This window comes from Coregonus lavaretus (assembly GCF_964263955.1).
Source record: "Coregonus lavaretus genome assembly, chromosome: 36".
Taxonomy (NCBI): domain Eukaryota; kingdom Metazoa; phylum Chordata; class Actinopteri; order Salmoniformes; family Salmonidae; genus Coregonus; species Coregonus lavaretus.
Window position 1 is genome coordinate 16,658,782 of NC_140023.1, and position 23,140 is coordinate 16,681,921.

At 45.2% G+C, this 23,140-nt stretch overlaps 1 protein-coding gene across 1 annotated transcript; it reads left to right on the forward strand.

Moving 5' to 3' along the window:
* The first annotated feature begins 4,418 nt into the window (after window positions 1–4,418).
* Window positions 4,419–23,138, forward strand: LOC311110899 (lymphoid-specific helicase-like). Its single transcript, XM_084153526.1, has 23 exons — window positions 4,419–4,544; window positions 4,779–4,879; window positions 5,907–6,028; window positions 6,114–6,236; window positions 6,600–6,638; window positions 6,739–6,763; window positions 6,878–6,939; window positions 7,038–7,079; window positions 7,220–7,444; window positions 7,535–7,717; window positions 7,854–7,997; window positions 8,181–8,377; window positions 8,491–8,587; window positions 13,484–13,645; window positions 13,800–13,942; window positions 14,293–14,437; window positions 14,652–14,735; window positions 14,861–14,980; window positions 15,129–15,245; window positions 15,359–15,518; window positions 16,333–16,429; window positions 16,535–16,611; window positions 22,809–23,138. The coding sequence occupies exons 1-23, from the start codon at window positions 4,537–4,539 to the stop codon at window positions 22,901–22,903; spliced, it is 2,568 nt and encodes an 855-aa protein (XP_084009652.1). The 5' UTR covers window positions 4,419–4,536; the 3' UTR covers window positions 22,904–23,138.
* Window positions 23,139–23,140: the final 2 nt, after the last annotated feature.

Sequence of the window (23,140 nt, forward strand, 5' to 3'; positions counted from 1 at the left end):
TCTGAAAAGAGAAGATGTTTGTTTAAACCCAGGCAGCTTTTAGGGAAGCACTTCTGTTGTTGGGTTATACAATGGATAAGTAGCCAGCAGTTGAAGATTACATTTTTCTGCATCGGTAGAGCCTCTGTCTGGGTGGAAATGTAACTTTTTTAAAGTGCCATGCTTAGATTCATAAGGATGTTGTTAAGTTGCGTCAATTCAAATCTGGTATAGGAACAAAAAGAGGTCAATACACGTCTTCTAAAATAGACTAGTATTTTAATGAATGCAAACACTTGAATGGTAAATATGATGTTCCTATATATGGCCCACTGAAAAACCACGCAGGGCAGACAGAGAACTGAGCTTTTGTTATAAGTTCTTCTTTAAATACTCTGACAGAGATAGTTCCCGCTCCCTGCTGGGCCTGTCAGAGTAGAGGCTGGGTGTGGTTTAAACTTACCCAACCTATTGATGGCTCACAGGCTGGTCACAGCCCCTTGGCGCTTCACTGTTGCCAGGCATTAGTTGTTATCTTTACAACTTGTCTTGAGTCAGCAACCTCAGACATAGTTTTTCCTTCTTTGTAGCAGAACACATGTCCTTGAGCGGTTTAACAAAGAGGCTGTGTGTGTGAGTCCTGAGTGGCGCAGTGGTCTAAGGCACTGCATCGCAGTGCAAACTGTGCCACTAGAGATCCTGGTTCGAATCCAGGCTCTGTCGCAGCCGGCCGCGACCGGGACACCCATGGGGCGGCGCACAATTGGCCCAGCGTCGTCCAGGGTAGGGGAGGAAATGGCCGGCAGGGATGTAGCTTAGTTGATAGAGCATGGCGTTTGCAACGCCAGGGTTGTGGGTTTGATTCCCACAGGGGGGCAAGTATAAAAATAAAATATATATATATATGCAGTGGCGGCTCCTGAAAAATTCTCAGGAGGGGCAATTTTTCTGATGATTTAGGTGACCTACACACATTTAAAAAAAGATATGTCCAGCAACAACATGAAGACAGGGGCAGCATATAAGTCAATACCAGAAGCATTTATTGACTGATCTCAAAAGTGTTGGCTTACCAGGGTTGGTGGAGCCCTCAGTTTCATCTTTGCCTCGCAAAGCTAACTCAAACACTCCGCAAAACTTCACACACTGGATTAGCCGGCTGAGGATGTGGCGGTTCTTGCTAATGTCGTAGTAAATATATTTGTTATAGTGAATATGGAATATGATATGTTGAGTAAAATGTTGTGCTAAGATCTATTTAGGTCAGGAGCTGGTTATAAGTTCTGTTCCTATCCAATAACAATGGACAAAAGGGTCCTATCTTGTCAGCCTTGTCAGCAGGTGGCCAAGGACAACACCCACGCCATAGGCCTCTCAGTTCTTCCAACTCACGAGTTCTTGCTCTGAGGACACACACACACACAAACACACACACACACACATCATCACTGTTAAACACACACACACACACACACACATCATCACTGTTAAACACACACACACACACACACACACAAAAATCCCCTCTCTTAGGCTGAACATTTGAAGACAGAGAACCCGACTCAGAGCCAATGCAACAGTGACAGTAGCCTGCAGGGGACCTCGCCCAACTCATCAGGACCAATCAGAAGATCAGAACTACTAGATTGAACCTACTTCATTTATTGCATAAAATGTCTGCACACAATGTTTCGGGGCTCTCTTCAGATAATAATAATAATAATAATAATAATAATAATAATAATAATATGCCATTTAGCAGACGCTTTTATCCAAAGCGACTTACAGTCATGCGTGCATACATTTTTGTGTATGGGTGGTCCCGGGGATCGAACCCACTACCTTGGCGTTACAAGCACCATGCTCTACCAGCTGAGCTACAGAAAGTGGATACTCATGGATGCGCATTGCAATTGTAAAATGTCAACACAATTGGAGACACCACGTCATTTTTGGAGACATGTTATTGACAGTAAACTATTGTAGATGCGACTGCTAACTAAATAAAACATTTTAGCTGGCTAGCTAATCATCTTAGCTAAATGTGGGGCAAACAATTCAGTTATTTACCGTTAATTTGAGGGATTGGGGTGAAAGAAATCGAGTTACATAGTGATACTTTACGATATACTGTATTGACAATATCGCAATATTTTAGCGCTAGTTGGCTGTACCTGCACCAAAACACCATTATTGTTCCTTCATAGCTTGTTCTCAATCTTTTCACATTGGGAGCCAATTTGTTTTCAGCACTTTTATTTCCATGACTGATCAAAACTCGTTCTCATGGCTTTCTGATCCCTCTGCAACAGACATATGGTGCGCAATAAAATCACAGTATCGAATCGCAATACGTATAGAATCATGAGACTCGCAATGCTGATGCATATATCTTATCGTGAGGTTCCTGGCAATTCCCAGCCCAAGTTCATTTGCCACAACAAATCTCTTCGCTAGCAAACGCGATGTCTTCTCCAAAACGGCAATGTGTCTCCAGCAATGTTTACTTTTTTGACGTTCTATGGCATCTCCAATTTCCAAGCATATATGACCACATGTAATATTTTGGTAAGTGATGCAAATAGTGAACTATGTAGGGCCAGGATGTAAAATATATGTAGCTGCAGCAATTTCTCTTATCTGATATGGTAAGTAATGGGGCTTAATTTATAGCTCCCTAAGAGTTTGACGAACGGGTCCGTGAACGCGATTCCAGATATATTTACCTCTGAATAAACTGCCTTTATTACACCATATCCACATCCAGTAAACTTGTGATTATCAACACTAACCTCATCGTTGTGACGGCGGACAGCTAGCCTGTATCCCTCGTCATCCAGTTGAGTGAGTGGCAATGTCTTTTTTCGTTCGTACCAATTTTTGGAAAATCCTCGGGTGTAGGACTTTCCGCCTTTAGTAGAAACCTGTTGAATTATTAAATTTGGTCTGGGAGGTCCTAATTGTTTCGTTGCCAATTTATCTTCATTTGTTCGCCGACAAAAAGGAACTTCTTTCAAACAATCCACTCTTTTCTCAGTTACGTTCATGGTTACGTAACGTATGACGAAAGCGCGTAAGTGCAAGCCCACAGACACCCATTGAGATTGTATTGAAGGCTCTGAAATTTGAAAAAAATAGATTTTACATGGGAGTCTATGACAGACTTCTGGGCGATTTTCAACCTGACTGAAATCGCCCCAAAAGGGGGGGGAGCCATTTGAAGCACGACTTTAGCCTGATTCGACATTTAGTGGCAGTGTGGCACTGTGGCAGATCAGACGTATAGATTACAACACTGATAACTACTGTTGCCGTGATATAATTGATTAGAAAAAAAATCCCTTCCTTTTCCCGTTTGGCAGTGCGTCGCCCATATCGCCCTATTGAACAGGCCGCCCCTGTATATATGTATTCACTAAACTGTAAGTCGCTCTGGATAAGAGCGTCTGCTAAATGACGTAAATGTAAATGAGTCACAAGCCTGTCTCAGCCTACCCCCTAACGGTTCCTCACATTAATCACAGCTTGTTATGTTAAACAATCTATATCAGTACAGCACAAACCTATTATGTTTAATCATTAATTTATTCTTTCTAAGCTAGGCATCACATCTAGTTGTAAGAAAATAGATCCCCACAATGTCTATGATGTAATTATTTGCAAACAGAGTTGCAAACAAGTCACTCTGGTTTGACATTGAGAAATATGGGGGGCTGCAGATTTTTGTGTTGCCTAGGGCGACAGAACGTCCAGGGCCGGCCCTGCTCATCTCTTCACCATAAATATACATCCGCGATAACAGGTAGCGTAGAAAGAAGTGCGACCAGTGCACAGGTAAAAGGGTACGGACAAAGACAGTACCACAGATATAACAATGGCTTAGGGGGCGGCAGGTAGCTTAGTGGGTAAGAGCGTTGTGCCAGTAACCGAAAGGTCGCTGGTTCTAATCCCCGAGCCAACTAGGTGAAAAATCTGTCGATGTGCCCTTGAGCAAGGCACTTAACCCTAATTGCTCCTGTAAGTCGCTCTGGATAAGAGCGTCTGCTAAATGACTAAAAAAAATAAAAATAAAAAAATAGCTTAGTTATATTAAAAAAAATATATATATATATATATATATTTACTGTCCTTACTCTGTGGTATCGGTATCTTCGGTCAGTAGTCAGAGTTCGCGGGAAATATTAATGCGATGGATTTTAGATATATGATCCTAAGGGGTAGATGTTTCATGCAGCGATTTCATATCTCAATTCTGAACAATTGTCTTGCGAGTGAAAATGTAATACGATCTTAGTCATTATCATATAATCAAGTGTTCTCTCTTTCGATGCTCTGCAAACCAAAAATATAAATACTGTTGGATTGGCAAAATATCAGACACCCCTGTCTTTCACATTGGTTGCATCCTCTTTGGCGCGAAATCATGAAGCCCCGCCTTCATGATACAGTCAGTCACACACATACAGACTGCTAGTTCTTCCTAAAACAAATATCCCAGGGAAATAGTTTATTTTGCTACTTATCTAGTTTGGCAACAAAGTTTGGTAGTTTTTCAATATGAGTTGGTAAGTCCTGTTTTGTTTCAAAACTGTCTTTATGCAAGCAGCTACGGTTAGAGATAACCTAGGGCTAGGCGAACATTAGTACCCTAGCTAGCTAAATAGCAATGCCGCTGGTAATAACGTTAGTGTGGTTTTTCGTGTTTCATAGCTTCAAGGCTTTCTGAACTGCTAACTTGCCATACAGTTTACACATGCACGGTTATTTGTCTCACTCATTTAATATTTACAACACAACAGCGTAAAGGAAGAAACCCGAAGCGTGTCTCCTAATTGTCCGAAGCCTAACGAATCTGAAGAACCGCTGGGTACAGCTATGGAGGAGACTTTGCCTGTAAATGGTAAGTAAAGACACTCATTTACATTTTAGTCATTTAGCAGACGCTCTTATCCAGAGCGACTTACAGGAGACACTCCTTCATTTGCCATCGGTGGCTTACTAGCTTGTAGTAGCTAATACCCTTAGAGGTTGCTACCTAATGAGAATTCTTCCCTTCATATAAATGATAACCATATACGCGATATATACAAAAGTATGTGGACATCCCTTCAAATGAGTGAATTCGGCTATTTCAGCCACACCGTTGCTGACGTGTATAAAGTCGAGCACACAGCCATGCAATCTCCACAGACAAACGTTGTCAGTAGAATGGCCTTACTGAAGAACTGTGACATTAAACGTGGCACCGTCATAGAATGGCACCATTCCAACAAGTCAGTAAGTCATTTTTTTTGCCCTGGTCAACAGTAAGGGCTGTTATTGTGAAGTGGAAACATCTGGGAGGAACAACGGCCAGCTGCGAAGTGGTAGGCCACACAAGCTCACAGAACTTGACCGCAGAGTGATGAAGCGCGTAGCGCGTACAAATCATCTGTCCTCGGTTGCAATACTCACTACCAAGTTCCAAACTGCCTCTGGAAGCAACATCAGCACAATAACTGTTCTTCAGGAGCTTCATGAAATGGGTTTCCATGGCCGAGCAGCATACAGAAATGGTTTGTCGAGATCGGTGTGGAAGAACTTGACTGGCCTGCACAGAGCCCTGACCTCAACCCCATTGAACACCTTTGGGATGAATTGGAATGCCGGCTACATGCCAGGCTTAATCGCCCTACATCAGTACCCGACCTCACTAATGCTCTTGTGGCTGAATGGTAGCGAGTCCCTTGTGGCTGAATGGTAGCGAGTCCCCATAGCAATGTTCCAACATCTAGTGGAAAGCCTTCCCAGGAGAGTGGAGGCTGTTATCGCAGCAAAGGGGGGACCAACTCCATATTAATGCCCATGATTTTGGAATGAAATGTTCGACGAGCAGGTGTCCACATACTTTTGGTCATGTAGTGTACGTTAACCATATCACCACTCAGCAGCTGCAAGTGTGGAAGCTGAAGATGTAGAGTGTGCAGTTGTCATCACAAAAGAGATGGAAGAAGAGGAGAAGCAGTTGATGGAGAAAGGAGAGAAACAAGAAGAGGAGATGATGAAAAAGGTTAGTAAAAAAAATGTCTGAACAACTGTAGTGTTCGGCAAATGTAATATTTTCATTGGTCAACATTTGCTCTTTTGTTTTCTAGGCTCGAGAAGCTCGGGAGAAGGAATCTCATGACATTCGCTTCAAGAGACTGCAACACTTGCTGGAGAAAAGTAACATCTATTCCAAATTCCTTCTTACAAAGATGGAGCAACAGCAGCATGAGGTAAGTCCTAATACCAGTGGAGTGGAATATTAGAAGTACCTCTTGCACAGCTTATTGTACAACTACTACCTAACCATAGATTTGATTTGATCATGTTATAGCTAATGAGTGACAGGTGAACAAATACGAATGAGCACAGGAATCTAGGCAGTCACTAGCTAAGCTCCTTAGTTTTGCTATTTCCAGTCCCCCTTTGGGGTCATGTTCATGCATAACTGCTGTAGCTATCCCTAATTGGGGGATAATTGCTTTCTAACTCGTGTAATTGTCTGAAAATGCACGGAAACACGTAGATCTACCCAAGTAGTTGGAATAGTCTTTGAAGAAGCAGTGTCTAATGGTACATTTTCCCTATAAACCCAGGAAATGCTGAAGAAAGAGAGACTGGAAAAGAAGACTAATGTGAGTTTTACATTCATTTTGAGTGTTTTTTTGTTATGTTTCTGATTATTGCTGCCAGAAGCTCCTTAATCACTAAACATATACAATTTTCTTGTCACAGGGCACTGGCAAAAAGACTGGGAGAGGTAGGCAGCACTTGTCCTGTTACTTTGCATCATGACCATTGAAATCCTCTCTAGTTGATGTTGAATTTATATTGATGATTTCCGACTCTTGAATTTGTCTTTCTGTTTTTTCAGTTGAAAGAAAGAAAAGGGAGAGGGAGGAAGATTACAAAATTGCTGATGTCATGTCTAAAGAGGTCAGGGCGTCCGTTTCTTTTGAAATGTAGACAAAGGCCTATTTCACGCTATTCAACTTTTTTTGCATAGGTCATTATTTCTTTGCTTTTTGTTTCAGGAAATTATGTCCAAGGCCAAGAAACCTAAAGTGGAGGACGAGGTAAAGGACTTTTGTTTATACACAGCAAGGATCATTTTTGGACTGATGGTTACTCTTACAGACTCAAGAATTTGGAAAGTGTTGAGTTGAGTCCTAGATGTCCCAGATCCTCTGTCAATATATCTGTCCATGGATAATAGGAGGTCCCCGGGAAGAAGAAGCTAGAAGCGGAGGACATTGAAAAGATGAGTGACTCAAATGCTGACATCAAGGGCCGTCTGTCGGAGGCTGTGAGAGACAATGCCAAACAACTGCTGGACCCAGACAGGAAAGTGAACGGGCAGGCGGTGCCTGCCCAGCAGCCCCTGCTCTTCACTGGGGGAGTCATGAGGTCGTACCAGATAGAGGGCGTGGAGTGGCTCAGGGTGAGTGGACAGTTGATTATGTACATTTTGTTTGTTCATGGATATATTTAATTATAACCTTGGTGTGTTTGTGTATTTTGTTTTCTCCAGATGTTGTGGGAGAATGGTATCAATGGGATCCTGGCAGATGAGATGGGTCTGGGGAAGACCATCCAGTGCATCGCCCATGTGGCCATGATGCTGGAGAGAAAGGTGCTGGGGCCCTTCCTGGTGGTGGCCCCCCTGTCCACTCTGCCCAACTGGATCAACGAGTTCAAGCGCTTCACTCCAGAGGTAAAAACTATTCAAAGTATTACCGAAGTTGTGCAATTGATACCATTTTAAAGTTAATATGTCATGTGTATACCAATTCCAATTACTGATTTTTGATTTCACTGTTAAATTGTCTTTGTTCATCTTGAATTGTAAGGTGTCAGTGCAGCTGTACCATGGGCCTGCTAAGGAGAGGATGGCGTCGTTAAAGAAGATTCGTAAGCCCCAGGGGCCTCACAACATGTGCCCTGTGGTGGTCACCTCCTTTGAGATTGCCATGATTGACAGGAAGTTTCTGCAGGTAGGCCCTACTCATATCATCACTATGTAAGCTGTAAAAGTTACATGTATTACTTTTCTGTACTTGGTATTCAGAAGTAGCTGATGCATTGACATCAAAAGCAAATTTGCCTACCTCAAGTTGTGCAACCTCTTTAACCCATTCAGCCTCACTGATTACCCCCCTCTTGCTGTTCCTCCCCAGCGCTTCCACTGGAAGTACCTGATCGTGGACGAGGGCCACAGGATCAAGAACCTGAACTGCCGACTGGTGAGGGAACTGAAGATGCTGCCCACGGACAACAAACTGCTCCTGACAGGCACGCCGCTGCAGAACAACCTGGCTGAGCTCTGGTCACTGCTCAACTTCCTCCTGCCTGAGGTGTTTGATGACCTCAAGAGGTAAGGGACATGTCTATCTGTGTGTTTGCCTCTACTGTTGGAATGGGGCTATATCTAATATTTTTTTTATTTTGCCTTGTAAACTTAATTGCACTTTACCTATATATCTACAGCTTTGAGTCGTGGTTTGACATCGACACCATCGGATCGGATGCAAAAAAAGTTGTGGCGAACGAACGAGAGCAGAACATCCTGCACATGCTTCACCAGGTAAGCCCTAGCCCTCTAAGTGACTAGCTCTGCAATTCACTTGGAAAGGTAAAACGGTTAAACCAGTAGGGAGATTGTCCATAAACTCTCTTATCTGCAGAAGGCCCTCTTACCAACTGTGCTATTATGTGTGTTTTTTCGTGTTATTTGTAATTTATTCTGTACATAATGTTGCTGCCACTGTCTCTTATGACCAAAAAGAGCTTCTGGATATCAGGACAGTGATTACTCACCTCGTATTGGACGAAGATTTTTTTCTTCAACGAGTCAGATGCGAAGGATATTCTACAGACACCCGACAAGGCCCAAATCTCTGTCATTCGCATGAGAGACTGCGATATCGTGGACGTAGGTCGGGGTGCCTTTTAAGGATCTGACGGCAAGCGAGTAAACTGCCTCTTCCATCAATCCTATTAGCCAACGTACAATCATTGGAAAACAAAATGGACGACCTAAGATCAAGGATATCCTACCATCGGGACATTAAACTGTAATCTCATGTTTCACCGAGTCGTGGCTGAACGACGACATGGATAACATACAGCTGGCGTGATATACACTACATCGGCAGGATAGAACGGCTGACTCCGGTAAGACAAGGGGTGGCGGTCTATGTACAGTGAGGGGGAAAAAAAGTATTTGATCCCCTGCTGATTTTGTACGTTTGCCCACTGACAAAGAAATTATCAGTGTATAATTTTAATGGTAGGTTTATTTGAACAGTGAGAGACAGAATAACAACAACAAAAATCCAGAAAAACACATGTCAAAAATGTTATAAATTGATTTGCATTTTAATGAGGGAAATAAGTATTTGACCCCCTCTCAATCAGAAAGATTTCTGGCTCCCAGGTGTCTTTTATACAGGTAACGAGCTGAGATTAGGAGCACACTCTTAAAGGGAGTGCTCCTAATCTCCGTTTGTTACCTGTATAAAAGACACCTGTCCACAGAAGCAATCAATCAATCAGATTCCAAACTCACCACCATGGCCAATACCAAAGAGCTCTCCAAGGATGTCAGGGACAAGATTGTAGACCTACACAAGGCTGGAATGGGCTACAAGACCATCGCCAAGCATCTTGGTGAGAAGGTGACAACAGTTGGTGCGATTATTCGCAAATGGAAGAAACACAAAATAACTGTCAATCTCCCTCTGCCTGGGGCTCCATGCAAGATCTCACCTCGTGGAGTTGCAATGATCATGAGAACGGTGAGGAATCAGCCCAGAACTACACGGGAGGATCTTGTCCATGATCTCAAGGCAGCTGGGACCATAGTCACCAAGAAAACAATTGGTAACACACTACGCCGTGAAGGACTGAAATCCTGCAGCGCCCGCAAGGTCCCCCTGCTCAAGAAAGCACACATACATGCCCATCTGAAGTTTGCCAATGAACATCTGAATGATTCAGAGGAGAACTGGGTGAAAGTGTTGTGGTCAGATGAGACCAAAATGGAGCTCATTGGCATCAACTCAACTCGCCGTGTTTGGAGGATGAGGAATGGTGCCTATGACCCCAAGAACACCATCCCCACCGTCAAACATGGAGGTGGAAACATTATGCTTTGGGGGTGTTTTTCTGCTAAGGGGACAGGAGAACTTCACCGCATCAAAGGGACGATGGACAGGGCCATGTACCGTCAAATCTTGGGTGAGAACCTCCTTCCCTCAGCCAGGGCATTGAAAATGGGTAGTGGATGGGTATTCCAGCATGACAATGACCCAAAACACAAGGCCAAGGCAACAAAGGAGTGGTTCAAGAAGAAGCACATTAGGGTCCTGGTGTGGCCTAGCCAGTCTCCAGACCTTAATCCCATAGAAAATCTGTGGAGGGAGCTGAAGGTTCGAGTTGCCAAACGTCAGCCTCGAAACCTTAATGACTTGGAGAAGATCTACAAAGAGGAGTGGGACAAAATCCCTCTTGAGATGTGTGCAAACCTGGTGGCCAACTACAATAAACATCTGACCTCTGTGATTGCCAACAAGGGTTTTTCCACCAAGTACTTAGTCATGTTTTGCAGAGGGGTCAAGTACTTATTTCCCTCATTAAAATGCAAATCAATTTATAACATTTTTGACATGCGTTTTTCTGGATTTTTTGGTTTGTTATTCTGTCTCTCACTGTTCAAATAAACCTACCATTAAAATTATAGACTGATCATTTCTTTGTCAGTGGGAAAACGTACAAAATCAGCAGGGGATCAAATACTTTTTTCCCCTCACTGTATATTTGTAAACAGCTGGTGCACGAAATCTAATACTAAGGAAGTCTTGAGGTTTTGCTCGCCTGAGGTAGAGTATCTCATGTTAAGCTGTACACCACACTATTTACCAAGAGTTTTCTTCTATATTTTTCGTAGCTGTCTATTTACCACCACAAACCGATGCTGGCACTAAGATTGCACTCAATGAGCTATATGAGGCCATGAGCAAACAGGAAAACGCTCATCCAAAGGCAGCGCTCCTAGTGGCCGGGGACTTTAATGCAGGGAAACTTAAATCCGTTCTACCTCATTTCTACCAGCATGTTAAATGTGCAACTTAAGGAAAAAAACTCTAGACCACCTTTAATCCACACACAGAGATGTGTACAAAGCTCTCCCTCGCCCTCCATTTGGCAAATCTGACCATAATTCTATCCTCCTGATTCCTGCTTATAAGCAAAAACTAAAGCAGGAAGCACCAGTGACTCTGTTAAGTAAGTGGTCAGATGACGCAGATGCTAAGCTACAGGACTGTCTTGCTAGCACAGACTGGAATATGTTCCGGGATTCTTCCGATGACATTGAGGAGTACGCCCCATCAGTCACTGGCTTCATCAATAAGTGCGTCGATGACATCGTCCCCACAGTGACCGTACGTACATACCCCAACCAGATTCCGTCGATTACAGGAAACATCCGCACTGAGCTAAAGGGTAGAGCTGCTGCTTTCAAGGAGCGGGACTCTAACCCAGACGCTTGTCAGAAATCCCGCTATGCCCTCCGACGAACCATCAAACAGGCAAAGAGTCAATACAGGCTAAGATTGAATCATACTACACCGGCCTCAACGCTCGTCGGATGTGGCAGGTCTTGCAAACTATTACAGACTACAAAGGGAAGCACAGCCGCGAGCTGCCCAGTGACACGAGCCTACCAGACGAGCTAAATCACTTCTATGCTCGCGTCGAGACAAGCAACACTGACGCATGCATGAGAGCACCAGCTGTTCCGGATGACTATGTGATCACGCTCTCCATAGCCAATGTGAGTAAGACTTTTAAGCAGGTCAACATTCACAAGGCTGCAGGGCCAGACGGATTACCAGGACCTGTACTCCGAGCATGTGCTGACCAACTGGCAAGTGTCTTCACTGACATTTTCAACATGTCCCTGACTGAGGCTGTAATACCAACATGTTTCAAGCAGACCACCATAGTCTCTGTGCCCAAGAACACTAAGATAACCTGCCTAAATGACTACCGACCTGTTGCACTGACGTCTGTAGCCATGAAGTGCTTTGAAAGGCTGGTCATGGCTCACATCAACACCATTATCCCAGAAACCCTAGACCCACTCCAATTTGCATACCGCCCCAACAGATCCACAGATGATGCAATCTCTATTGCACTCCACACTGCCCTTTCCCACCTGGACAAGAGGAACACCTACGTGAGAATGCTATTCATTGACTACAGCTCAGCGTTCAACACCATAGTGCCCTCAAAGCTCATCACTAAGCTAAGGACCCTGGGATGTAACACCTCCCTCTGCAACTGGATCCTGGACTTCTTGACGGGCCGCCCCCAGGTGGTAAGGGTAGGTAACAACACATCTGCCACGCTGATCCTCAACACGGGGGCCCCTCGGGTGCTTGCCCAGTCCCCTCCTGTACTCCCAGTTCACACATGACTGCATGGCCAGGCACGACTCCAACACCATTAAGTTTGCAGACGACACAACAGTGGTAGGCCTGATCACCGGCAATGATGAGACGGCCTATAGGGAGGAGGTCAGAGACCTGGCCGTGTGGTGCCAGGATAACAACCTCTCCCTCAACGTGATCAAGACAAATGAGATGATTGTGGACAACAGGAAAAAAAATAGGACTGAGCACGCCCCCATTCTCATCGACGGGGCTGTAGTGGAACAGGTTGAGAGCTTCAAGTTCATTGGTGTCCACATCACCAACAAATTATCATGGTCCAAACACACCAAGACAGTCGTGAAGAGGGCACGACAAAGCCTATTCCCCCTCAGGAGACTGAAAAGATTTGGCATAGGTCCTCAGATCCACAAAGTTATACAGCTGCACCATCGAGAGAATCCTGACTGGTTGCATCACCGCCTGGTATGGCAACTGCTCGGCCTCCGAACGCAAGGCACTACAGAGGGTAGTGCGTACGGCCCAGTACATCACTGGGGCCAAGCTGCTTGCCTTCCAGGACCTCTATACCAGGCGGTGTCAATGGAAGGCCCTAAAAATTGTCAAAGACTCAAGCCACCCTAGTCATAGACTGTTCTCTCTGCTACCGCACGGCAAGCGGTACCGGAGCGCCAAGTCTAGGTCCAAAAGGCTTCTTAACAGCTTCTACCCCCAAGTCGTAAGACTTAATCATGGCTACCCGGACTATTTGCATTGTCCCACCCAGTCTTTTACGCTGCTGCAACTCTGTTTATTATCTATGCATAGTCACTTTAACTCTACCCACATGTACATATTACCTCGACTAACCGGTGCCCCCATACATTGATTCTGTACCGGTACCCCCTGTATATAGCCTCCCTACTGTTATTTTATTTTACTGCTGCTCTTTAATACTTTTTTACTTAACTGCATTGTAGGTTAAGGGCTTGTAAGTAAGCATTTCACTGTAGTATTTGGCAAATAAAATGTGATTTGATTTTGAGATTCTGACGCCGTTCCTGCTGAGAAGACTGAAGTCTGACGTGACGTTGGAGGTGCCGCCCAAGAAGGAGATTGTTGTGTACGCCCCACTCACTGCCAAACAGGAGTGTTTTTACACTGCTGTGGTCAACAAGACCATCGCCAAAATGCTGGGCCAGGAGAAGGTAAGGCCTTCAGTTCACTGCTACACTGTCATATGGTTGTACTATAGAAAAACAAGGGAATAGAATGGGGAAAAATGATTGTCGACTTCTTCTCAGAGGCCAGGCTTTGTTTTGAAGGAAGATTCTAACAAACGTGTCCCCTTTGACGTGTCAGGTGGAGGCCCCAGTGGTGCTGACGACTGACGGCAGGCCTAAGCGCAGGACCAGGAGGCCTGTGGATTACAAAGAGACTGATGGTGACACTCCCTATGACCTGGAGAAATACCTGGAGAGGGTTCAGAAGGAGGCAGAGCTGAGGTCAGAATCTCCTCTACTATGGTAGTGTTCTGTGTGAAGCAAACAATGCTGTGACCATAGAAATGGAATGATTCTAATTTGATGGCTGTGCCTTTACCTAATAGGGGGTACACTGGTCATATCAATTATAGTTTATCAAGTCCATGTAATCTCTACATTATATGAATTGATACATCTGATACACACCTCCCCCTTTCCCTCCCATGAGGACGAACTACATGATTCAATTTTTTTTGTGAATGTCAACCGCATTTTAATTTAGCCTCTTAGTATAAATCAACCATAAAGACTAGAGTTTGATAGTTGCCCCAGCAGTGGTCTAATGTGTGGCCTGTCTCTGTCCTCTCCAGCCCTGCCCTGGTGGTGGATGTGCAGATGCCCATAGACTCCCAGATCAACCTGAAACTGCAGAACATCCTTATGCTGCTGAAGAGGTGCTGTAACCACCCCTACCTCATCGAGTACCCACTGGACCCGGCCACTCAGGAGTTCAAGGTAAAGGCCCTGCTGGATTTAAATGGCTACTGGCATGGCTACTGCCACAGAATTATGTAGAAATGACATGGCCAATGTTGTGGGTGCATTCATGACTTCTCAGCACAGCTAAGTAGAGGCTTTTGTCAGAGCGTTTAGGGAGTTAGACTGCCATCTGGTGTAGCTCATGTGTAAATGCATTCTTGTTTCACCCCTCAATCTCTTTCCCCTGCAGATTGATGAGCAACTGGTGCAGACCTCTGGGAAATTCCTCATTCTAGACAGAATGCTACCAGAGCTGAAGAAAAGGGGACACAAGGTAAACTGCCAAATTCTTATATTTGGTGTCCTCTGTCAAGTGATTTGTTTTAATACTCCATTTTGCTTGAATATGTATTTATTGAGAGATGTTTGTGACCACTTCTGAACCGATGTTGTGGACAGGTGCTGATTTTCAGCCAGATGACGTCCATCTTGGATATCCTAATGGACTACTGCTACCTGCGGGGTTACCAGTACAGCCGACTGGACGGGAACATGGCTTATGCCGACAGAGAGGAGAACGTGAGTAGCGGCAGGGTCTACTCCCCACAAAGGAATTACCCTTCTTAAAGCACTCATTACCATTAAGCAGTCATAAAGCACTTATAATCATGTGGCAATCCCTCGCTATTTCTTGTGCTCTGCGGTTATCCCTCCATTTTTTTTGCAGATGACAAAGTTCTCTTCTGACCCAGAGGTGTTTCTCTTCCTACTGAGCACCAGAGCAGGTGGCCTGGGCATCAACCTGACTGCTGCTGACACGGTCATCATCTTTGACAGTGACTGGGTAGGTGTAGAACTCATGCTCTCTGGCTGAGCGCAACAAACGTTGCCTACTACTATTTGTTTGGTACTGACTGGTCTAGTGCCATACAATAATGAATGGACTTCTTCTGTCAGAACCCCCAGGCAGACCTGCAGGCCCAGGACAGGTGCCACCGTATCGGGCAGACCAAACCCGTGGTGGTGTATCGCCTGGTCACTGCAAACACCATCGACCAGAAGATCCTGGAGAGAGCCTCAGCCAAGAGGAAACTGGAGAAGATGGTCATTCACAAGAGTGAGTAGAGTACCGCTCCTCTCACATCCAGGACACATAAAAATGATTACATTGAGGGAAATCTAAAACCCACATGAATGGAAGAAGATGCATTAACGCAGGGATGAGAAACTGGCGGCCTGGCCCCCCCTTTTGTAGGCCAATGGACCAATAAATAAATAAAAATGTTAGAATAGTAGAATACACTAAGTGCAATTTTGAAATTTGGTTTTGAATCAGTAGTTTCTCATGTCAGTCACTCACCCTTGTCAGCGAACATTTTTTAGATTGGAAAATTTGTCTAGCCAGCTATCTAAACTTGTAGTAATCATGGTTGATTATCAACCAGGGGGCCCCCATTGATTTTGTTAGTCAGTCTCACTCAGATATCATATTAAAAACTGCAGACATTTCTCTCCACCCTATGGCAACATTTGTAGAATTGCATGAAATTAGTTATACAATTGCTAAATCTTCTCTCTGCCCAATGGCAACATTTGTAGAATTGCAGAAAATTAACTGTTTCTGTCTGCTGTCAAGAGGGGCCGCTAAAATGTTTTGCTCGCAAGGGGAGGGCGGGCAACAATTTTGCTTTGGGCACCCAAAAGGCTAGTGCCGGCTCTGACTGCATGTGTGGGTATGGATGTTGGTACACAGACCTGCGAGCCACTGTGGCCGCTCATGAGGAGTTCCCATTTTTTTACGTCCCCCACCCCCATCAGTTGCCCATCCCTGCATTAAAGAGATGCTAAATATTTCAGAACAGAGTATTGTAGTGGTGATTTTAGGTGCGTGTGGTGCATGTGTTCACATTTTGGTACCTTTTTATCTTCAGACAAATTCAAAGGAGGAAAAGCTGAGCTCAAACAGGCCAAGAGCTGCGTTGACGTGTCCGAGCTGATGGATCTTCTCAACACAAGAGATTACGAGAAGTACTGGATTGTTGATTTAATGTTCATTGTGAAACTCAGTAGAGAAATGAAAATTGATAATAAGTTGGTGTAAGTCTATTGTTATCTAATGATAGTCTTTCTCAGGGAGGTGAAAAGCACCAAAGGGAAGGTCATTAGTGACAAGGACCTGGAGTTTCTGCTGGACCGCAGTGACCTAGTAGGTGAGTTCTGTTAAAAATACATCCACTGTCATGGAATGGGACGTTGGGGTGCTTTCTAGAATGTAACGTCGTCAAATCAAATCACATTTTATTGGTCACATACACGTGTTTAGCAGATGTTATTGCGGGTGTAGCAAAATGCTTGTGTTTCTAGCTCCAACAGTGCAGTAATATCTAACAATTTCACAACATATACCCAATACACACACATCTATGTAAAGCAATGGAATTAAGAATATATAAATATATGGACGAGCAATGTCAGAGAGGTATAGACTAAGAGACAGAATAGTATAGAATACTGTATATACACTGCTCAAAAAAAATAAAGGGAACACTTAAACAACGCAATGTAACTCCAAGTCAATCACACTTCTGTGAAATCAAACTGTCCACTTAGGAAGCAACACTGATTGACAATACATTTCACATGCTGTTGTGCAAATGGAATAAACAACAGGTGGAAATTATAGGCAATTAGCAAGACACCCCCAATAAAGGACTGGTTTTGCAGGTGGTGACCACAGACCACTTCTCAGTTCCTATGCTTCCTGGCTGATGTTTTGGTCACTTTTGAATGTTGGCGGTGCTTTCACTCTAGTGGTAGCATGAGACGGAGTCTACAACCCACACAGGTGGCTCAGGTAGTGCAGCTCATCCAGGATGGCACATCAATGCGAGCTGTGGCAAGAAGGTTTGCTGTGTCTGTCAGTGTAGTGTCCAGAGCATGGAGGCGCTACCAGGAGACAGGCCAGTACATCAGGAGATGTGGAGGAGGCCGTAGGAGGGCAACAACCCAGCAGCAGGACTGCTACCTCCGCCTTTGTGCAAGGAGGAGCACTGCCAGAGCCCTGCAAAATGACCTCCAGCAGGCCACATGTGCATGTGTCTGCTCAAACGGTCAGAAACCGACTCCATGAGGGTGGTATGAGGGCCCGACGTCCACAGGTGGGGGTTGTGCTTACAGCCCAACACCGTGCAGGACGTTTGGCATTTGCTAGAGAACACCAAGATGGGCAAATTCGCCACTGGCGCCCTGTGCTCTTCACAGATGAAAGCAGGTTCACACTGAGCACATGTGACAGACGTGACAGAGTCTGGAGACACCGTGGAGAACGTTCTGCTGCCTGCAACATCCTCTGGCATGACCGGTTTGGCGGTGGGTCAGTCATGGTGTGGGGTGGCATTTCTTTGGGGGGCCGCACAGCCCTCCATGTGCTCGCCAGAGGTAGCCTGACTGCCATTAGGTACCGAGATGAGATCCTCAGACCCCTTGTGAGACCATATGCTGGTGCGGTTGGCCCTGGGTTCCTCCTAATGCAAGACAATGCTAGACCTCATGTGGCTGGAGTGTGTCAGCAGTTCCTGCAAGAGGAAGGCATTGATGCTATGGACTGGCCCGTCCGTTCCCCAGACCCGAATCCAATTGAGCACATCTGGGACGTCATGTCTCGCTCCATCCACCAACGCCACGTTGCACCACAGACTGTCCAGGAGTTGGCGGATGCTTTAGTCCAGGTCTGGGAGGAGATCCCTCAGGAGACCATCCACCACCTCATCAGGAGCATGCCCAGGCGTTGTAGGGAGGTCATGCAGGCACGTGGAGGCCACACACACACTACTGAGCCTCATTTTGACTTGTTTTAAGGACATCAAAGTTGGATCAGCCTGTAGTGTGGTTTTCCACTTTAATTTTAAGGGTGACTCCAAATCCAGACCTCCATGGGTTGATACATTTGATTTCCATTGATACTTTTTGTGATTTTGTTGTCAGCACATTAAACTATGTAAAGAAAAAAGTATTTAATAAGATTATTTCATTCATTCAGATCTAGGATGTGTTATTTTTGTGTTCCCTTTATTTTTTTGAGCAGTGTACATATGAGATGTGTAATGCAAGATATGTAAACATTATTGAAGTGACTAGTGTTCCATTTATTAAAGTGGCCAGTGATTTCTAATCTATGTACAGTTGTGTTCAAAAGTATTGGTCTTCTCAAAGTTCGCTGCTTTAGTGTTATGAGATTTGTCAGATGTTACTATGGTATACTGAAGTATAATTACAAGCATTCCATAAGTGTCAAAGGCTTTTATTGACAATTACATAAATGTATGCAAAGAGTCAATATTTGCAGTGTTGACCCTTTTTCAAGACCTCTGCAATCTGCCCTGGAATGCTGTCAATTAACTTCTGGGCCACATCCTGACTGATGGAAGCCCATTATTGCATAATCAATGCTTGGAGTTAGTCAGAATTTGGGTTTTTGTTTGTCCACCCGCCTCTTCAGGATCGACCTCAAGTTCTCAATGGGATTAAGGTCTGGGGAGTTTCCTGGCCATGGACCCAAAATGTCAATGTTTTGTTCCTCGAGCCACTTAGTTATCACTTTTGCCTTATGGCAAGGTGCTCCATCATGCTGGAAGAGGCATTGGTCGTCACCAAACTGTTCTTGGATGGTTTGGAGAAGTTGCTCTCGGAGGATGTGTTGGTACCGTTCTTTATTCATGGCTGTGTTTTTAGGCAAAATTGTGAGTGAGCCGCTGAGAAGCAACCCCACACATGAATGGTCTCAGGATGCTTTACTGTTGGCATGACACAGGACTGATGGTAGCGCTCACCTTGTCTTCTCCGGACAAGGTGTTTTCCGGATGCCCCAAACAATCGGAAAGGGGATTCATCAGAGAACATGACTTTACCCCAGTCCTCAGCAGTCCAATCCCTGTACCTTTTGCAGAATATCAGTCTGTCCCTGATGTTTTTCCTGGAGAGAAGTGGCTGCCATCCTCCAAAAGTCTTCACCTCACTGTGCGTGCAGATGCACTCACACCTGCCTGCTGCCATTCCTGAGCAAGCTCTGCACTGGTGGTGCCCCGATCCTGCAGCTGAATCAACTTTAAGAGACGGTCCTGGCGCTTTCTGGACTTTCTTTGGCGCCCTGACGCCGCCTTCACAACAATTGAACCTCTCTCCTTGAAGTTCTTGATGATCCGATAAATGGTTGATTTAGTTGCAATCTTACTAGCAGCAATACCTTTTTGTGCAAAGCAATGATGACGGCACGTGTTTCCTTGCAGGTAACCATGGTTAACAGAGGAATAATGATTTCAAGCACCACCCTCCTTTTTAAAGCTTCCGGTCTGTTATTCTAACTCAATCAGCATGACAGAGTGAGCTCTAGCCTTGTCCTCGTCAACACTCTCACCTGTGTTAATGAGAGAATCACTTACATGATGGCAGCTGGTCCTTTTGTGGCAGGGCTGAAATGCAGTGGAAATGTTTTTTGGGGATTAAGTTCATTTTCATGGCAAAGAGGGACTTTGCAATTCATCTGATCACTCTTCATGACATTCTGGAGTATATGCAAATTGCCATCATCAAAACTGAGGCAGCAGACTTTGTGAAAATTAGTATTTGTGTCATTCTCAACTTTTGACCACGACTGTATATAGGCGGCAGCCTCTAATGTGCTAGTGAAGGCTATTTAACGGTCTGATGGCCTTGAGAGAAGCTGTTTTTCAGTCTCTCGGTCCCAGCTTTGATGCCCCTGTACTGACTTCGCCTTCTGGATGATAGCGGGGTGAACAGGCAGTGGCGCGGGTGGTTGTCCTTGATGATCTTTTTGGCCTTCCTGTGACATCAGGTGCTGTAGGTGTCCTGGAGGGCTGGTAGTTTGCCCCCGGTGATGCGTTGGAGTGCCCTGCGGTTGCGGGCGGTGCAGTTGCTGTACCAGGCGGTGATACAGCCCGACAGGATGCTCTCAATTGTGCCTCTGTAAAAGTTTTAGGTGACAGGCCAAATTTCTTCAGCCTCCTGGGGTTGAAGAGGTGCTGCTTCACCACACTGTCTTTGTGGGTGGACCATTTCAGTTTGTCAGTGATGTGTACCCCGAAGAACTTGAAGCTTTCCACCTTCTCCACTGCGGTCCTGTCGACGTGGATAGGGGGGTGCTCCCTCTGTTTTCTGAAGTCCACAATCATCTCCTTTGTTTTGGTGACGTTGAGTGAGAGGTTATTTCCCTGGCACCACACTCCCAGAGACCTCACCACCTCCCTGTTTGCTGTCTCGTCATTGTTGGGTATCTAGCCTACTACTGTTGTGTCGTCTGCAAACTTGATGATTGAGTTGGAGGCGTGCTTGGCCACGCAGTCTTGGGTGAACAGGGAGTACAGGAGGGGGCTGAGCACGCACCCTTGTGGGGCCCCAGTGTTGAGGATCAGCGAACTGGAGGTGTTGTTTCCTACCTTCACCACCTGGGGACGGCCCGTCAGGAAGTCCTGGACCCAGTTTCACAGGGTGGGGTTCAGACCCAGGGCCTCGAGCTTAATGATGAGCTTCTGAGGGTACTATGGTGTTGAATGCTGAGCTATAGTCAATGAACAGCATTCTTACATAGGTATTCCTCTTGTCCAGATGGGATAGGGCAGAGTGATGGCGATTGCATCATCTGTGGATCTATTGGGGCGGTAAGCAAATTGAAGTGGGTCTAGGGTGGCAGGGAAGGTAGCGGTGATATGATCCTTGACTAGTCCTCTGTAGCTCAATTGGTAGAGAATGGTGCTTGTAACGCCAGGGTAGTGGGTTCGATCCCCGGGACCACCCATACGTAAAAATGTATGCACACATGACTAAGTCGCTTTGGATAAAAGCGTCTGCTAAATGGCATATTATATTAAAATTAGTCTCTCAAAGCACTTCATGATGACAGAAGTGAGTGCTACAGGGCGATAGACATTTAGTTCAGTTACCTTCGCTTTCTTGGGTACAGGGACAATGGTGGCCATCTTGAAGCATGTGGGGACGACAGACTGGGATAGGGAGAGATTGAATATGTCCGTAAACACACCAGCCAGCTGGTCTGTGCATGCTCTTGAGGATGCGGCTAGGGATGCCATCTGGGCCGGCAGTCTTGCTAAGGTTAACACGCTTAAATGTCTTACTCATGTCGGCCACGGAGAACCAGAGCCCACAGTCCTTGGTCGCAGGCCGTGTCAGTGGCACTGTATTATCTTCAAAGCAGGCGAAGGTGTTTAGCTTGTCCGGAAGCAAGACGTCGGTGTCCACGACGTGGCTGGTTTTCCCTTTGTATTCTGTGATTGTCTGTAGACCCTGCCACGTGCTTCTCGTGTCTGAGCCGTTGAATTGGGACTCCACTTTGTCCCTATACTGACGTTTTGCCTGTTTGATTGCCTTGCGGCGGGAATAACTACACTTTTGTATTCTGCCATATTCACAGTCACCTTGCCATGGTTAAATGCGGTGGTTTGCGCTTTGTTTTGTGCGAATGCTGCCATCTACCCACGGTTTCTGGTTAGGCTTGGTTTTAATAGTCACAGTGGGTACAACATCTATACACTTCCTGATAAACTCAGTCACTGTATCAGTATATATGTCGATATTATTCTCTGAAGCTACCCGGAACATATCCCAGTCCGCGTGTTCAAAACAATCTTGAAGCGTGGATTCTGATTGGTCAGACCAGCGTTGAATAGTCCTTAGCACAGGTACTTCCTGTTTGAGTTTCTGCCTATAGGAAGGGAGGAGCAAGATGGAGTCGTGGTCAGATTTGCCGAAAGGATGGCGGGGGAGGGCCTTGTAGGCATCCCGGAAGTTGGAGGAGCAGTGGTCGAGTGTTTTAGCAGCACGAGTGCTACAGTTGGTGTGTTGGTAGAACTTCTGCAGCCTTTTCCTCAAATTTGCTTTGTTAAAATCCCCAGCTACAATAAATGCAGCCTCAGGATATGTGGTTACCAGTTTGCATAAAGTCCAGTGTAGTTCCATGAGGGCCATCGTGGTATTTGCTTGAGGGGGGATATCCACCACCATGGCTATATCCAAAGAAAATATCTTGGGAGATAATACGGTCGGTATTCGATTGTGAGGTATTCTAAGTCAGGTGAACAAAAGGACTCGCGGTCCTGTATGTTATCACAATTACATCATGATTTGTTAATCATAAAACATACACCTCTGCCCTTCTGCTTCCCGGAGAGATTTATTCCTTTTTATTGTCTGACATGCTTCATAATATACTCAGATCTTGTCTTTGTCAGCATGCTTTACCACTGTAGCGCTCCGGTGCCTCCCCCCGTAGAATGGCCCCCTGATGAACCTTCAACATAATCTATTCTGTCATTATAAACGTAGCTTTTGTTTGGGCTCATAATTGTATGAAACGTAATCATTTGTCTCCTTCCAGACAAGGCCAAGAGGAGCTCTAAACGGGAGAAGGTTGGAGTCTTCAAGGTTATCGAAGCCAAGGAATCATCTGAGATTAACTTGACCAGAGTTTGAAAGAAGACGAGATACTCCTAAAGGCATAACCAAAAAGATCTTAAGCTAGAGCTGGATCCTAAGGGTCCACAACGCTGCTGTTGGTTATAATACTGAGACTGAAACCAGAGGACTTACTCAAGCCGTCCTCCTAAAACTACTGTTTATACTACAAGAAAGTATTTCATTTTAAAGTTTTGATGTGGCTGTTTATTTTTGTTGTGGAGTTTGTCAAATGCTGTTGGTTATAGTGGAGAC

Bases quoted from the DNA above. Each gene is read 5' to 3' on its own strand.
- LOC311110899 (XM_084153526.1), top strand. The intron at 8,378-8,490 runs GTAAGGGACATG...ATATATCTACAG, and splicing joins GTGTTTGATGACCTCAAGAG to CTTTGAGTCGTGGTTTGACA. The intron at 15,246-15,358 runs GTAGGTGTAGAA...TTCTTCTGTCAG, and splicing joins TCATCTTTGACAGTGACTGG to AACCCCCAGGCAGACCTGCA.